Below are 18047 nucleotides of genomic sequence, written 5' to 3' on the forward strand. Positions count from 1 at the left end.
TGAGGTAAGTGAGGCACAGAGAAGTGAAGTGACTTGCCCAAAGCCACACAGCTGGCAATTGGTGGAGCCGGGATTTGAACCCATGATCTCTGACTCCAAAGCCCGTGCTCTTTCCACTGAGCCACGCTGCTTCCCCTAATAATAATAACAATAATAATGGCATTTGTTAAGCACATACTATGTGTCAAGCATTGTACTAAGTGCTAGACTAGATATAAGATAATCAGTTTGGACACAGTCCCTGTCCCATATGGGGCTCACAGTCTTATTCCCCATTTTACAGATGAGGAAAGTGAGGCCTAGAGAGGTTACATGACTTGCCCAAGGTCACTCAGCAGAAAAGTGGCAGAGGTGGGATTTGAACCCAAGTCCTCTGACTCCCGGGCCCACGCTCTTTCTGCTGATTCTAGAAATCTTTTTCCTGCTGTTTATTCCCTCTTTCTTTCATTCATTCAGTCAGTGGTATTTGCTGAGTGCCTGCTCTGTGCAGAGACTGTGTTCAGTGCTTAGAGGAGTAAAAATAAGAAGTGTGCTATTTGTTAGGTGCTTATTATATACCAAGAACCATACTAAATGCTGGGGTAGATACAGGAAAGCAAGGTTAGATACAGTCCCTGTCCCACTTGGGGCTCCCACTCTAACTGGGAGGGAGAACAGGAGTCCAATCCCCATTCTACAAAAGAGGAAACTGAGGTACAAAGAAGTCACACAGCAGACAAGTCGTAGATCCAAGAACCCAGGACCTCTGGTTCCCAGGTCCATGCTCTTTCCACTAGGTCACAACACTTCTCAGTATAACAGATATTAAAGATACTGCTCTGCACAGAGTAAGCACTCAATAAATACAATTGAGTTCATTCAATTGTATTTATTGAGTGCTTACTGTGTGCAGAGCACTGTACTAAGTGCTTGATTGAATGATTAAAGACACAGTCCCCACCTTCAAGGAGATTGCAATCTAACTGGAAAGACAGGCTGACATAAATTGTCTGCATATACTAGGAGCAGAAGGGAAAGCTAGCAAAATCAAGGGCCCAGAAATGGGAGAAGCCATGGGGGAAGGACCCCGACAAGACTAGCTTGGAGGGAGCGATCAATGACAGCTGTGATGTTAGTGGGTGAAAAACTCATATGATGATGATGATGATGATGATGGCATTTGGTAAGTGCTTACTATGTGCAAAGCACTGTTCTAAGCACTGGGGTGATACAACGGGATCAAGTTGTCCCACATGGGGCTCACAGTCTTAATCCTCATTTTACAGATGAGGCAACTGAGGCTCAGAGAAGTTAAAGTGACTTGCCCAAGGTCACACAGCAGACATGTGGCGAAGCTGGAATTTGAACCCATGACCTCCGACTCCAAAGCCCGGGCTCTTTCCACTGAGCCACGCTGCTTCGGATATGGATGAAGGAGAGAGCAGGTCCAGAAGTTTGAAATCAGTGATTTATGTGTTGAGGAGAGAAATGGATTTGGCTTTGGCTTTTGAAAGAATGGAGAGATGTGTTTTGAATGATAGTTTTGAAAGCATATAGAAGGAGCACAGTGCAAGATTGAACTAGAGGAGAGTGGTAGAGGCCAGGAGGTAGCAGATGAGGTCCTCAAGTTTAAAGGTAGATGAGAGTTTCAGCCATAGTGGTAGCCAGAAGAATCAAGGCTGATTTAAAATGGTGTGTGTTACATGAAGGAAGGAAATAGACTGAGAATAGGCGCTGAGATGTAGTCTTGGTAGTCCAATGACTATTTTAAACAACACTTCTCTCCCATCGTGAGATGATGTTGAAGTCTGAATCTTGGAGGCATAGATTGACGGGATTCATTGCCCAGGGCAGTATATTATAGACAAGTTTAAGAGCGCATGGTGGAACAATTTGGAGGCCTCCAGGATATGGAGTGGGAAGATGGGGAAAGCATACCCACAACAAATCAAGCCTGTGAGAACAACCATTCTGAGACAGAAGGCTACATACATAAGGTGCTGTGGGACCCTGGGCAACTCACTTGTGATCTCTGGGCCTCAGTTTCCTCATCTGTAAAATGGGCTTAAAATACTTGTTCTCCCTCATTAGATCATGAGCCATATGTGAGAATGGGACAACGTCTGATCTGCTTATATAGCTTCAACCCCAGGCTTAATACAGTTCACGGCATAGAGTAAGCATTTCAAAAATACCACGGTAATGATTTCTATCAGGTAATAGTAAAGAGAAAGAAGGACCATTTTTACTTCGAGTTGTTGGATCTATAGAAATAATAAAGGATTTCATTCCAGTCTATCTGTACCTGCTGTGAAATGTACAATGAAAGAAATTATATTAGTCCTATTCCACTAAGATTTTTTTTCCTCTATTTTCCGAAACATCTTGAGGCACTTATTACTGTATTAGGGAATATTAACATAATTAACAATAGCAGAGTCTTAATTTGAAAGGATTTTCTTCTTAATTTGATTAAATATTGAATGAAAGTATTGATTAAAATATTTGTAGTGTAAACAGTAAATACATATTATTTCCTCCTGTTATAGTTGTACTTTCAACATTTCCCATGAACATCCTCTTACACCTTTCAGGCAATTTTTTCTGTTTCCCTCATCAGAGTGTTAGCTCCTTGGTGCAGGGAATATGTGCTTTCCTTCTCCCATTTGCTTAGCACAGTGCTTCACTCAAGTGATGCTCAGTAAATACCATCACTTGATTAATTGATTTTTTTGGCTTCAAAACCATTTGCATGCTTAGACTTAAGTGCTCTTGTAATCCAGATGACTGGATCTGTATATATTTTATAATCTGGCTGATGACAACAGTGTTTAATTTTCTTCTTCACTGCAGTTTAAAAGTGATGAATAGTCCAGTTGAGATTTGTGAGTGACTAAACTTCCCCAAGGTGTAGAGGCTGAAAGGAGTTCTAGTAAAATGAAACTGGAATACCCTACTCTTCCAAGAAGCATTCCTTTAGTAATATGCTTATTCTCTCAGCCTCCTAATTGCTCATGTATATGCCTGTTCATCCACTTAATGATTTTTTTCTTTTTTATCATTTTTATCTAGCCCTTATTATTTTTTACCTCTCATTTGTCAGCAACTTGTGTCTGCTTGTGTGACCCATTAGATTCAAAGGTCCTTGAAGGCAGCGATGACATCTTTTATTTCTATTTTGTTTGTTTTTTATGGCACTAAGCACTGGTGTAGATACAAATTAATCAGGTTGGATATAGTCAGTGTCCCACATGGGGCTCATAGAATTAATGCCTATTTTACAGATGGGTAACTGAGGCACAGAGAAGTTAAGTGGCTTGGCCAAGGATACATGACAGACAAGTGGCACATCCATGATTAGAACCAATGTCTGTCTGATTCCCAGGCCTGGGCTCTGCCCATTAGGCTACACTGCCTCTCGAGCTCCCATGCACCTAGTATAGTCCTCTGCAACCCCATATGTGCTGCTGCAGTGGTCAGAGAAAGGAGGCAATATAGCAAAGAGCAAGCAAAAATGCTTAGCTGAATCATGCTATAATTTATATAGCAATCCGTTCAATAATTATGATTTATCCAAGGACAGAGTTACCATTTTAGCAAGGCAGTCACACTATTCAACTATACCTGTTTTGTCAATATCCTCTGATGATATTAGGTGCACTGTTAATTGTCAGAGAAAGTCAGACCCGGAGACGCATGTTACCGAAATCAAATTACTCATGAGATAAAACAAATGCCAAACACAAATGCACATCAATAAAATGGCCAAAAACAAGTGATCACTTCACTGTTTGCCCCCGTTACAGTTCTTGCAGTCTCGTACCTCTCTGAGTTAAATAAAGGTTGCCTTACTAATGGAAAAATACGATGTACTGGCTTATAGAATGCCAGATTCTTTGGCCATCAGAATTCTGCTTATTAGCAGCAGAGACACCGAGGCTTGACAGTTTTGCATATCTGCATAATGAGAAGTCAATTGATTCAGGAACTGCCCTTGTGCCTGGTGGTGAACATGTATGCCCAAAGAGCTAGTATCTAGTTTTATCTCTGGTGCTTGGGTGGTATTTTTAGACACAAAGATAAGCCATAATCACCACCATGGCTGGAGAATCACACAAGCTCTGGGCCCTGGGCTGGGATTATCTAGTTGTCAAATCAAGGAAGTATGCCATTTAGACAAATGATTTCCTGGGAATTAAGGCCAACCTGGTTGCCTCCATCGACTGAGAAGGAAAAAGGAAAGTGAATAAACAAAATGACAGCAAAGACTTTTCTGTGGCTCTAGTGTTTGGACAGGATGGCTTTTAAGTAAACTCTTGCTGAGGCCCATGTTAGAGATGTGTTCTGAAGTTATAGTTCAGACAGACAGAATATCAATCTGTTTGGACATAAAGGAGACTGGCTAATGTCAGGAGGTATTGTGTTCAAGCTTGTGTTAATGGCGATGATGCAAACAGGAACCATCTGCTAGGACTTTTGTACACGTTCCTGAGGGTGACAATTTTCGTTTGTTTTCGCCAGGTCTACTGAAGTGTATTTTGATGTTCGTCTCCCCCACTAGACTGTAAGCTCCCTAAGGGAAGGGATCATCATGTCTGCCAACTCTGTTTTATTGTACTCTCCCAATTGCTCAGTACAGTGGTCTGCATATAATGAGTGTTCGGTAAATACTACTGTTTGATTGGGTCTTTACTAGCATACAGCGCTCTCTGCTTTGCAACTCCTGCTATAATAATGCTGATCAGATTGGTCATAATGGACATCACTTCAAGGATTGAAGTGTGGTGTGGGTAGAGAGGCCCCCTCTAGCCTGTAAGCTCCTGGTGGGCTGGGAATTTGTCTGCCAACTCCATTCATTCATTAATTCAGTCGTATTGAATTGGACTCTGTTGTATTGGACTCTCCCAAGCACTTAGTACAGTGCTTTGAACACAGTAAGTGCTTAATAAATATGATTGAATGCACATAGCACTCAATAATTACCATTAATTGATCAATTGATTCAGATACCATCAGACAGACCATGGATCTCTCCACATTCGAACCTCTACCAATAAGCCTTCCCCAGTTAATCTCCCAGCACAATGAACTATATCATCCCTCCAGCCAACTCTGGCCCGTATGAATGTTTTTGTACCCTCCTAAGCCCCCACGTACAAATGGACTCAATTCTTTATTTTGACTACTCTAGTTGTAAATATATTTATGTTTGTCTCCCCTATTAGAATGTAAACTGCTTATGGCTGTTTGATAAATGTTGCTACTTCTACTATTACTACTCTGTACTAAAATTCACCTCTGGAAGGCAAATTTGTGGAGAGAATTATCTGGAGAGGAGCTGAGTTATTATCTGGAGTTTAATTAAAACATAAAATCCCACGCAGACTTTTGATTTTTTTGTATGATATTTGTTAAATACTTACTATGTGTCAAGCACTGTACTAAGTTCTTCTAAGTGGACACAAGTTAATCAGGCCAAATACAATCCTTATCCCACATGGAACTCACAGTCTAAGAAGGAGGGTATTGAATCCCCATTTTGCAGTTGAGGAAACTAAGGCACAGATAACTTAAATGACCAGTGAAACATAGCACAACAAGCTAGTGGCAGAGCCAGGATTAGAATCCAGGTCCTCTGGCTCACAGGCCCATGCTTTATTAAACTATGATTCAAGCAAAAACTCCTCACTTTCAGCTTCAAGGCTCTCTATCACCTTGCCCCCTCCTACCTCACCTCCCTTCTCTCCTTCTACAGCCCAGCCCACACCCTCCGCTACTCGGCAGCTAACCTCTTCACTGTGCTTCGTTCTCGCCTATCCCTCCGTCAGGTCCCAGCCCACGTCCTTCCCCTGGCCTGGAATGCCCTCCCTCCGCACATCCGCCAAGCTAGCTCTCTTCCTCCCTTCAAAGCCCTACTGAGAGCTCACCTCCTCCAGGAGGCCTTCCCAGACTGATCCCCCTTTTTTCCTCTCCTCCTCCCCATCCCCCCGGCCCTACGTCCTTCCCCTCCCGCAGCACTTGTATATATTTGTACAGATTTATTACTCTATTTATTTTACTTGTACATATTTACTATTCTATTCATTTTGTTAATGATGTGCATATAGCTTTAATTCTATTCGATCTGATGAATCTGACACCTGTCTACATGTTTTGTTTTGTTTCTGTCTCCCCCTTCTAGACTGTGAGCCCATTGTTGGATAGGGACTGTCTCTATATATTGCCAACTTGTACTTCCCAAGTGCTTAGTACAGTGCTCTGCACACAATAAGTGCTCAATAAATATGATTGAATGAATGAACTAAGCCTAAGAACAGGAAAAGGGGAAAAATGTCCTTTCTTCTTCTTAATAATAACAATAATATAATAATAACAGTTCCAAACATTGTACTAAGTGCTAGGGTAGATACAGGATAACTAGGTTCCCATCCCACATGAGTGTCACTGCCCAAGTAGAAGCGAGAACAGACATTTAATCCCCATTTTTCAGATGAGGAAACTAAGATACAGAGAAGTTCAATGATTTGCCCAAGATCACATAGCAGGTAACTGTTGGAACTTGAATTAGAACCCAGATTCCCTGAATCCCAGGCCTGAGCTCTTTGCACCAGGGTACGAGCTGAAATTTCAAAATCTAGATCTTCAAACATCCTGATGTTTACCAGTAGTTAAGAGATGCTGAAAAGGACCCCCACTTAGTATAGTGCTCTGCACATAGGGAGCTCTCAGTAAATATGACTGATTGATTGATTGATTGACCTAATTAACATGACCTGCCCTGAAAGAGCACAGGAAGAAAACATACTTAAGAGATTTTTGTTTTTTTATTCAGATATTGAAATATCTTTGTGTTAAGGAGTAGAAGGTGGGGGATGAAGGATCTATTGTATGATTTTGGCCTCAGACCTTTTCTGCTTAATTTAGACTGTAAGCTCACTGTGGATAGGGAATGTGTCTGCCAGCTCTGTTGCATTCTCCCAAACGTTTAGTCCAATTCTCTGCACATAGTAAGCACTCAATAAATATCATTGATCGATGATTAATTTAGATCTGTCTTTTGAGGAGAGTCAAGTCAGTCAGGAAGAGAGATGAACTCAGGGCCTCTGTTGCCTGGATGATTCAGGCAGACTCTGGAGTTCATGCAGAATTATATGGGTTACTCAACTCCAGCAGACCTGTCCTGAGAAGGGTGCATTTTGGAGCCAGAGTAGCTTTCCCTTAGCTTCAGGGTTAGTTACCCTGTCACTGAAAGCCACAGAAAATTTCGCTTTTCTCAAACTGTCTCAAAGCCTGGTTGCCTTTAGCAACCTATCTTCCCTCTTTCCCTGATGCACAAAGACAGGATCCAGGCTCATAAAGCTAGAAAGAAATCTCTAACAACCCAGCTGTTCTTAAGTCACAAGGGGCCAGCCACCTAGACCGGCAACCCACCTGCAGTAGGAAGAGCCTGTGACAGATCTGTTCCCTTACTGAAGAACACATACTATGCCCCTCTTAAGGTACTGCTATTTCCTTAGGTCAGAAAATGAAATGGACCACTTTATGGGAATGACATATTCCTCTCTCTCTGTTCCTGTCAGGCCAAGATGAAGAAAACCCTGTCTTGATCCCTTTATTCATCTCCCCCACCTCCCAGCCCCAGAGCACTTATGTACTTATCTGTAATTTATTGATTGATTGATCGATTCACATTGATATCTGTCTCCCCCTCTAGACTGTTAGCTCATTGTGGGCAGGGAATATGTTATATTGTACTCTCCCAAGTGCTTAGTAAACTGCTTTGCACACAGTAAGTACTCAATAAATATGACTAAATGAATTAGTGAATGAAAAAAGAGATCCTGGCAGAGAGAAAGGCAATTATCCATAAAAATTATGAGGAAAACAATCAATTAATCAGTGATATTTATTGAGCACTTTCTGTATGGTGAGCATAGTTCTAAATGCTTAGGAGAGTAAAATAAATGCTAGATAGATATAATAATAATGATTACATTATTTGTTAAGCGCTTACTGTGTGCTAGGCAGTATACTAAGCACTGGAGTGGATACAAGCAAATCGGGTTGGACGCAGTCCCTTTCCCATGTGGGGCTTACAGTCTCAATTTCCATTTTACAGATGAGGTAACCAAGGCATAGAGAAGTGAAGTGACATACCCAAAGTGAGCATAGAAGACAAGTGGCGGAATCAGTACTAGAACCCATGGCCTTTTGACTCCCAAACCCGTGCTATAGATATAATCCCTGCTCCAAGGAGTTTACAATTTAGGTGGGACTACCTACTATCGTACAAGTGAGTTATTGGCCAAAATGTTTGATAGTCTTTCAAATGTTCAAGAGAAAGTATTGGGTTTTATAGACATGTTAAATTCATGGACTCTTCTTAAATTCAAATTCTTCTGTTCTGTCTGACTTTAGTTGTTATTGTAGTGGTATTTATTATGTACTTACAACGTGTCATAGAGCTGGGGTAGGTTCAGAGCAATCGGTTTGGACAGAGTTCCTGTCTCACATAAGGAATCCAATCAATCTAAGAGGGAGTATGATCTGTCAACAATTCCCATCAGTCCCACCTTCAGAACATCTCCAGAAATCCACCATTTCCTCTCCCTTAAAATTACTACCATCCTGATCCAAGTGCTTTTCCTATCCCACCTTGCCTGCTGCATTGACCCCCTCCCTGCCTCCTTTCTCTTCCCAATCCAGGCTATACTTTACTCTGTAGCCTGGATCATTTTTCTCAAAAAAAAGTTCAATCTATATCTCCCCAGTCTTTTAGAACCTCCAGTGGTGGCCCATCCAACTCCACATCAAACAGAAATTCCTTACCATAGGCTTTTAAGCACTCAATTGGCTCTCCTCCTCCTTCCTTACTTCACTGATCTCCTACCACAATTCCACACTCAGAGTTAACTCCTCTAAACACCAATTTACACTCTGGACCTCTATCTCAACTATCCCACCGTCAACCCTTTGCCCATGTCTTCCCTGTCAATCACTCAATGGTATTTATTTAGTATGTACTTTGTGCAGAGCATTGTACTAAGCACTTGAGTACTCCCTCCCCCTTCACATCTCACTTTCTACCATTCTTCCCACCTCCATAACCTTCCTAAAACCAAATTTCTTACAAGAGGTCATCACTGAGAAAGCCCTTATTTCCCTCCCCTTTATGTCACTGATACATTTGTAGCTGCATCCCAACTTACATTGACTTCGAACCATCAGAGTTGAAAGGTGAGTGTCATGAGGCTTGGTTCTAAAGCACATAGGGTGATGAGTTTTGATCATCTGCACCCTGACTTCATTATCTCTTCTAGGGTCTCATCTCAAAACACACTTCACAGGTTTATAGTTTTAGCTTCTCAGGATTGGGTGTTTTCACCCTTTGCTTTCATGCAGTGATTTCTCCCTGAAGCTACCCAGACCCTGATTGAATGTCTTACCAGAGGGGGATTTTTTTTCATGTTAACTATCCTCTCTACTTTGATTTTATTGCAGGCTCCCCTCTACTCATCTGCATTATCTCTGTATCTTCAGCCATGGACAGTTATGGGGAAAGTGACAAGTAAGTAGGAAGAAAGTTTACCTCCTCATTTATTCATTCAATCGTGTTTATAGAGTGCTTACTGTGTACTAAGTGCTTGAGAGAGTACAATATAGCAATAAACAGACACCAAAAGGGGCTATGCATTGTCACTCGCTACTGAAGGAAATGATGCTGTCCTCCCTGAACTACCCACTATCAGTGGAGAAATAATTCCACTTCTGGCACCATGACGTCTTCATGGCATCCCTCTCTCCCCACCGACACTGAGAGGGAGCGGGCATCGTGGAAAGAACACAGGATTTAGAATCAGTGGATCTAGGTTCTAATCCCCGATCCATCACTTGCCTGCTGCATGACCTTGGACAAGTCACTTCACTTCTCTGTGCTTCAGTTTCCTGATCTGCTAAATGGGGATAAAATACCAGTTTTTCCTTCCTCTTTGATTGCGAACCCTGTACGAGATAGGGACTGTGTCCCATCCTAGTACATTGTATAAACCTCAGTCCTTAGGAGAGTGCTTGGCACTTAGTAAGTCAGTCAATCATATTTATTGAGCATTTACTGTGTGCAGAGCACTGTACTAAGCACTTGGGAGAATACAGTATAACAGCTTTGCTGCCCATAACAAGCTTACAGTCTAGAGGGGGAGGCAGACATTAATATAAATAAAGAAATTACAGATACATAAGAGCTGTGGGGGTGGGAGCAGGGAATGTAAAAAGGGAACAAGTCAGGGTGATACAGAAGAGAGTTGAAGAAAAGGAAAAGAGGGCTTACTCAGGGAAGGCGTATGCCGTCATTATTGTTCTTTTTGGGGAGTGCCCAATTCTCTGCTTCACTTTCTGCTGGGAAACAGTGAGGCTGGATTTGCCTAGGCCCTAATGTTGAGTGGGGGTTGGTTTGTGGAGGAAATGCTCCGAGGTCATGACCTGACGGATTTCCTCATGCCTCCAAACCTTGCTATTGAAGAGCCTGTCTAAACACTGTGTGCCTCAGTGGCAGGGAAAGTTTCTTGGAGGACAACAAATTGATTAAATTGTAGGTATTTTGGTTACCCAACCTTCCTCTACTCAGGGATGTGTATGTTTGAGAGCCATCCCCCATTAATTATTTTTTAATGGTACTTGTTAAGAGTTTACTGTGTGCCAGGAACTGAAATTAGCACTGGTGTAGATCCAGTATCAGCAGGTTGGACACAGTCCCTACCCCATTTGGGGCTCAGGGTAGGAGGGAGGAGGATTTAATCCCCATTTTACGGTTGAAGTAAATGAGTCACAGAGAAGTGAAGTCACTTGCCCAAGGTCGGTAGCAGAGCTTGGATTAGGAACATGATCCTCCTACCCCCAGGCTCGGGTTCATTCTACCAGGAAATACTGCTTTCATAGTAGAATTTTTATAGTTGAGCAGCCCACTGGCACCAATGCCCTCCAGTGTTTGGAGGACAGGGAAGGAGCACAAACCAGGGATTAAAGCTCCAGAAAAAGCCAACTTTCCTCTCTGTTTAATGGCCATCGACTCCAGGGCCCTTGGGGAAACTGCCCCTTAGAAGACTGCTGTTCCTCTCTTCACAAATCCGAGGTGCCACCAGCTGATAACATGAAAAAGGAAACATCGTGGAGACAATTTAAGAGAAAGCTGGAACATCTTTATAGCCTCCAGATGAAATGTTTTTTTTTTTCATCTGAATTGCCAAACTGGGAGAAATTTAGCCTTCTCTGCTTTAGTACAACAATCTACTAAAGCATTTAAACCAAGTATTGTCTGAATTCATTCAGAAAGGGCATGACTAAACAGATCACTTTGCTGTTCCTTTTTAATATCAGTGCCCTTAGCTGTTTGTTGAATCTTCTAAGTAAAATGAATGTTTTCTTCTCCCTCCCCACTCCTCCCTCATAGATCGAAGGCATTAGTTTCATTTTATTTCTGTTCCTGGAGCCCAGGACTAGCAACAGTCTCTGAGAGCCAATTTTTCCTGAAGCAAGAACAGCCTCTTGCGCTGACCCCATTACAAGGTCAAGTGGGAAAGACAATGGGAAAAACTGGGGAAGTTCTTTAATTATGGCCAAAACACCTAGGAGATTCTTATGCTCCCCATGAGTCTGAAATAAATCCCCCCTGGGAATCTCAAGATGGCCAAACTTTATTGCCAGAATTCTAATACCTACAGAAAGAGTGAGGCCAAATTGGGAATTTCCAGAAGAATGATTCTCAGGCTGCCCCTAGGCACATTTCTTTAAAAATGTTGCCCAACTATCATTCTTGGATTACAGTCTCTGCCAACGTTTGGGAAGTACATGGGGCTCACAGTCTTAACCCTCATTTTACAAATGAGGTAACTGAGGCACAGGAAAGTGAAGTGACCTGCCCAAAGTCACACAGCAGACAAGCGGAGGAGCTGGGATTAGAACACAAATCACACTGGTCTGCTGCATTAACTTGGGTAAGTGACTTACAGTGCCTGGTACATAGTGAGTGCTTAACAAATATCTTAAAAAATAAAAGAAAAATGAGACCTATTGCAAACAGTGCCATTAACCAACACCTGTGCCAGAGACTTCTTTATAAGGACTTCTATAAAGACCTCACCATCTTTATAATAATAAGGCTAATAATAACAATCTGTGTTCAATCTGATTGGATTGTGTCCTCCCTAGATTTAGTACAGTGGGGTTGGAACATAATAAGAGCTTAACAAACACCACAATTATTATTATCATTACAGTGCACTGCCACTAAGTGTTCTTTCAATAAATGCTACTGCTCCTCCTACTACTATCAGTGCTACTACCTGCGTACCACCTAATGAGTGGCAGGTAGCCATTTGCTAACCAAATCTTTTGAGGAGGCTTATGCAAAACTTAGATCATGGGCTCAGAGGCACAGCTCTAAACCCCACTTGGGGCGACGGATTCAGACGCTGAACATATTGCTGTCAGAGCAAGATTAAAGCTCATTGTAATTATTCCAATTCACTGCATAATTGCACCTGCTTTGGCTGGGTAGACCCAGCGTACACTTGGGATATCATTTCTATGTTGTTTCTTAGCTAAATGTCCAAAATGGGAAACGATTTGTTTGAAAAACAGAAAGAAACATCGCTGCCCGGTGGGGTTATTCTGCTTGCTCCACTGAACCTCTGAAATTGCAAGAGTTTTCACAATCCTTAAGCAAAGGCTGCATCGCACAAGAGTTTTTCGCTCAAAAAAAGACTTTCATCTGAACCATCCACAGAGTTGGGCTGGGCAAGACCATTATGGAACACATTTTGAGAATTAATGAATAGATGAAAATAATTGATTGCTCTTTTATGGGGACGTGTCACCCGAGGCAAGGTATCTGTGCAAAAGAAATCTGAAATAGATATTTAGAGAGGTGTGAAAGTCAACTAGAGCCGGGCATAGATTGTTGCTTCACAATATAATTAAGCATGATTTTGACTTGCAGGGACTTTTCCAACTAATTTAGAGGCATTGGGAAGACTTTGGTTTAGCTGACTGAATCTTTATGAAAATCAAGCACTATCCAAGGAAGAGAAGCTAGTTTGACATCAGGCCACACCAAATAGATCTGTTAAGAGTAAGACTATGGATAGCATTAAGAGCCAAAGAATTGGGATCAGAAATAGCCTAAATGAGATCTCTGCACTTCCAAAGTGAGTTTTTAAATTTGTTATCTGTTGCAATACTCAAACTATGAAATGCCATTCCATTACAAGCAGATAAAAAAAGAGAAATATTATTATTGGATCAGACTAATGGTCCATCTGTTCCAGTAGTCGGCTTCCCACAGAAGCAGTGGGGTGCTAGAAAGAAGTGTGAGATGGTTGCATTTCCAAGATATACATACCAATATTTAGGAGTGTATTATATTCTCAACTTTCCATCTAATGACCCACCCCAATCCCATGGGCATGAACTGATCTAAAACACTTTGGAGGTTTACAAATGATAATATAAAATAGTAATGATGGCATTTATTCATTCATTCATTCAATCATATTTATTGAGTGCTTACTGTGTGTAGAGCACTGCACTTGGAAAGTATAATTTAGCAATAGAGAGAGACAATCCCTACCCAACAACGGGTTCACAGTCTAAAAGGGGAGAAGGAGGGGGATTTAAAGCCATATTTATTTATTTATTTATTTATTTATTTGCCTGCCAAGCTCTGCAGTCTAGGCCGTAATCTCCTTGTGGGCAGTTCTATTATATGAGCTCTATTACCAACTCTATTATATTGTACTCTCCCAAGTACTTAGGACAGTAGTCTGCACAGAGTAAGTGCTCAATATCATTGACTGATTGATTGATTTTGATGCAATATAAGCATATTGGAATCAGTGCCAGTCCCACATGTTTCTTATGGCCTAAAAAGCAGGGTGAGCAGGTATTACAGATGAGGACACTGAAGTACAGGTAAATTAAACAGCAAACAAGTGGAACCCAGGGTCTGAAACTTGGGTTTCTTTACCGCCAATCCCATGCTTTTTCTAGGAGGCTACGCTCCTTCTCTGCAAAGTGCTTAGCCTGCCCAAATTTGTGAGTTTATAAAAGACAAGAACAGGTTAATTTGATGTATTGCATGAATAAAACAATATGGAGATTTTGTCAAATCCCTGACATTCAGAAGTTGCCTCTTTTACAGATATGGGTATATCAGAAAAATTTTGAAGTTTCATTAAAAAATGATGGTCTAAATAGATTTGGGTCAGTGACTGGAAATCATAATCCATCACACGTCTCCCCCTTTACACTATAAACTCCTAGATGTTAGGGAACGTCTACCAACTCTGGATTATTGTTCTCTCCCAAGCGCTAACTATAGTGCTTTGCACACAGTAAGGGGTCAATAAATACCATATATTAGTAAACTGATAGCATTTTCAAATGCAGTTTGGTCAGTTTGGCTGGGACTGACACATATGCGTTTGCAAGACGCAGCTATAGTTGTAATGATAATAATAATAATTGTGGTATTTGTTAAGCTCTTACTCTGTGCCAGGCACTGTACTAAGCGCTGGGGTAGATACAAGCAAAGAGGGTTGGACACCGTCCCTGTCCCACGAGGGGCTCACAGTCTCAATCCCCATTTTCCAGATGAGGGAAATGAGGCCCAGAGAAGTAAAGTGACTTTCCCTAGGTCACACAGCAGACAAGTGGCAGCTGGGATGATGTTACTGAGGCCCAGAGAAGTGAAGTGACTTGCCCGATGTCACAAAGCAGACGAGTGGCAGAGCTGGCATTAGAACCCATGACCTTCTGACTCTTAGGTGTGTGCTCTATCTACTACGCCACACTGCTTCTCAAATGGTGCCATTTGGACAACTGGAATCCAGCTAAATTCTTCTTGATTTTCTAGGGTAGATGCAGTCTAAGTTTAATTACAGTCCTGTGTAGAGGTATGGGTTTCAATTCCATGTCTGTTGTGTGATCTTGGGGAAGTCACTCAACTTCTCTCTGCCTCAGTTTCCTCATCTGTAAAATGAGAAGTAAGACTGTGATTGTGGGACAGGGACCATGTCCAACCAGATTAGCTTGTATTTACCCCAGAGCTTAGTACAGTGCCTGGAACATAGTAAGTGCTTAACAAATGATATTAAAAAAGGCAAGGAGAACAGGTATTTGTTTCCCATTTTACAGGTGAGGCAACTGAGGCCCAGAGAAGTTAAGTGAAGTTAAGTGAGGCAGCATGGCCTAGTGGATAGAGCATGGACCTTAGAGTCAGAAGGACCTGGGTTCTAATTCCAGCTCCCCCAGTTGTCTGCTGGATGACCTTGGGCAAGTCACTTAACTTCCTTGTGCCTCAGTTACCTCATCTGTAAAATGGGGATTAAGATGGCAAGCCCCATGTAGGAGAGGGACTGTGTCCACCCTGATTTGCTTGTATCCAACCCAGTGCTTAGTACAGTGCTTGGCACATAGTAAGTGCTTAACAAAGACCACAATTATTATTATTATTATTGTTGTTAGGTCCTTCTGACTCTCAGCTCTGTGTTTTTTCCATGAGAAACAGCATGGCTCAGTGGAAAGAGCCCGGGCTTTGGAGTCAGAGGTCATGGGTTCAAATCCTGACTCCGCCAATTGTCAGCTGTGTGACCTTGGGCAAGTCACTCAACTTCTCTGTGCCTCAAGTACCTCATCTGCAAAATGGGGATGAAGACTGTGAGCCCCCCATCGGATAACCTGATCACGGATAACCTGATCACCTTGTAACCTCCCCAGCGCTTAGAACAGTGCTTTGCACATAGTAAGTGCTTAATAAATGCCATTATTATTATTATTAGCTCATGCTGCTTCTCACTGCCACTTGGAAACCAACTTTAGGTGCCTGGCACATAGTAAGTGCTTATCAAATGCCATTATTATTATTATTATTTTTTTATGTGATTTGCCTAAAGTGTCACTGCAAATAAATGGTGGAGCGAGGGTTAGAATCCAGGTCTCCTGACTCCCAGTCCCATGTTATTCCCAGTAAACCACTCTGGAAATTTGGGCCCTGAACAGAAAAATACCATTCAAAAAATATGGTTGCCAAGTGTTAACATGGCCAATGTGTTTTTTACCTCTGTTGTCCTCTTCTAAGGACAGGGTCCTAGGCACACTGGGAGCTCAGATGATGTGATAGTAATAAATATAATGCCTTAGTTCTTGCATAGCCCCTTTAATAATAATGATCGCATTTGTTAAGCACTTACTATGTGCAAAGCACTGTTCTAAGCGCTGAGGTAGATGCAAGGTAATCAGGGTGTCCCACATAGGGCTCACAGTCTTCATCCCCATTTTACAGATGAGGGAACTGAGGCCCAGAGAAGTGAAGTGACTTGCCCAAAGTCACCCAGCTGACAAGTGGTGGAGTCAGGATTAGAACCCACGACTTGTAGCTCTCAAGCCCGAGCTCTTTCCACTAAGCCACGCTGCTTCTTTGCTTCTTTAATCCCAAATCGCCAAATTCAGGTGTTGATGTCTGCATGTAAGCACAGTCCTCAGAGATGACAAATGAGCAGTGTCCTAGTTTATCAGCAGTGCTCTGGTTTTTAATAGGTAAATTTGGTGTTTCCCAGGCTCAGTGATCTGGTTCCTTCTTGGGGTGGGACTGGGGTAACAAACTTGATTAGCAGAAGGAAATGTAGCGGGGCTTAGCACATTTTTTGTTCGCTTAAATCTCTCCTTACTGAAGAGTTAGAAAGATAGGTTTGCCTTCAGAAAGTCATCTTCAGTTACATCCCAAACGAAGAGCGTGACGGACCGCTTGAACCAGCAGGCTTACCTTCCTGACATCAATCAGGCAAAGTGCAAATGCTGCACCACATAAATTGGGACATTTGAAAAATCTTGGGCTTTGTTGGGAACTGCAGGTGAAAGCAGGGCTGAAATGTAGCCCTGCAAATGCCAAGTTTCAACACACTCATTCTTATTTCTTTAACCTAGCGTTCCTGGTATTTGCATAAAATTTGAGAAATGATCTTGATGATGCATCCCTCTTCCCAAGCTTGCTCTTCACTCTTCCACATTTTTCCTTGTCATTGGAAGAATAAGATAGGAGATTTCATATTTTTCTCTAGATGGAAAGACCATGCCTGGGGCAAATATTTCCTCCTCTTAAGTCCTGTATTATTCTGGGTGGGTTATAGAAATGAAAGATTGTATATCACTTTCCCTGACAATCAACCACTTCAACTCACCCTCCACCCTCAGGCGGGTTGGAACCGACAATGGCTTACAGACATCTGTGAAAGACAAACTCAGCTTTAAACTTTGGTCACCTCCTGAAAGTAAGACCAGGAATGTCATCAGTGTCATAATTATCCCCTTCAAAATCAAACTTTGGGTTCAAGTTGTAGAACCTCCGCATCCTAATTAATTGCATTGCTAATTCAATGACCTTGCCTTTGAACTTGTAGCTGCTGGGTGAATATTAATGACTCTCCTTTCTTTCTGCAGTTGCTGGCTTTCCTTGGAGAATGGAGCAATCTGGGCCTTTGTGGCCCCTGCCCTGTTTGTGATTGTGGTAAGTAGATCACACTAGACTAATGGCCAAATCAAATGACAGGAGAGACCTAGAGGTAATAGTAGAGTCCTGGAAGTAAGAAGGACCTGGGTTCTAATGCCGGTTCTGCCACTTGCCTGCTGTGTCACCTTGGTTGAGTCACTTACCTTCTCTGTTCCTCAGTTGCCTCATTAGTAAAATGGGAATTAAGACTGTGAGTCCCTTGTGGGACATGGACTATGTCCCAGCCTGATTAGCTTCATTCAGTCGTATTTATTGAACGCTTACTGTGTGCAGAGCACTGTACTAAGCGCTTGGGAAGTAGAAGTTGGCAACGTATAGAGATGGTCCCTACCCAACAGCAGGCTCACAGTCTAGAAGAATAATGGCATTTACTAAGCGCTTACTATGTGCAAAGCACTGTTCTAAGCGCTGGGGAGGTTACAAGGTGATCAGGTTGTCCCACGGGGGGCTCACAGTCTTAATCCCCATTTTACAGATGAGGTAGCTGAGGCCCAGAGAAATGAAGTAA

General features: G+C 42.1%; 1 protein-coding gene across 1 annotated transcript in view; it reads left to right on the forward strand.

The window, feature by feature from the left end:
• ADGRD1 (adhesion G protein-coupled receptor D1) overlaps positions 1-18047 on the forward strand; it is a 398243-nt gene that overhangs the window by 310951 nt on the left and 69245 nt on the right. The window contains exons 19-20 of the mRNA XM_038763906.1: positions 9481-9547; positions 17470-17536. Coding sequence (XP_038619834.1) covers positions 9481-9547; positions 17470-17536 — 134 coding nt within the window. The remainder of the gene's footprint in view (positions 1-9480; positions 9548-17469; positions 17537-18047) is intronic.

Source organism: Tachyglossus aculeatus, chromosome 21 (assembly GCF_015852505.1).
Source record: "Tachyglossus aculeatus isolate mTacAcu1 chromosome 21, mTacAcu1.pri, whole genome shotgun sequence".
In the NCBI taxonomy this organism is placed as follows: domain Eukaryota; kingdom Metazoa; phylum Chordata; class Mammalia; order Monotremata; family Tachyglossidae; genus Tachyglossus; species Tachyglossus aculeatus.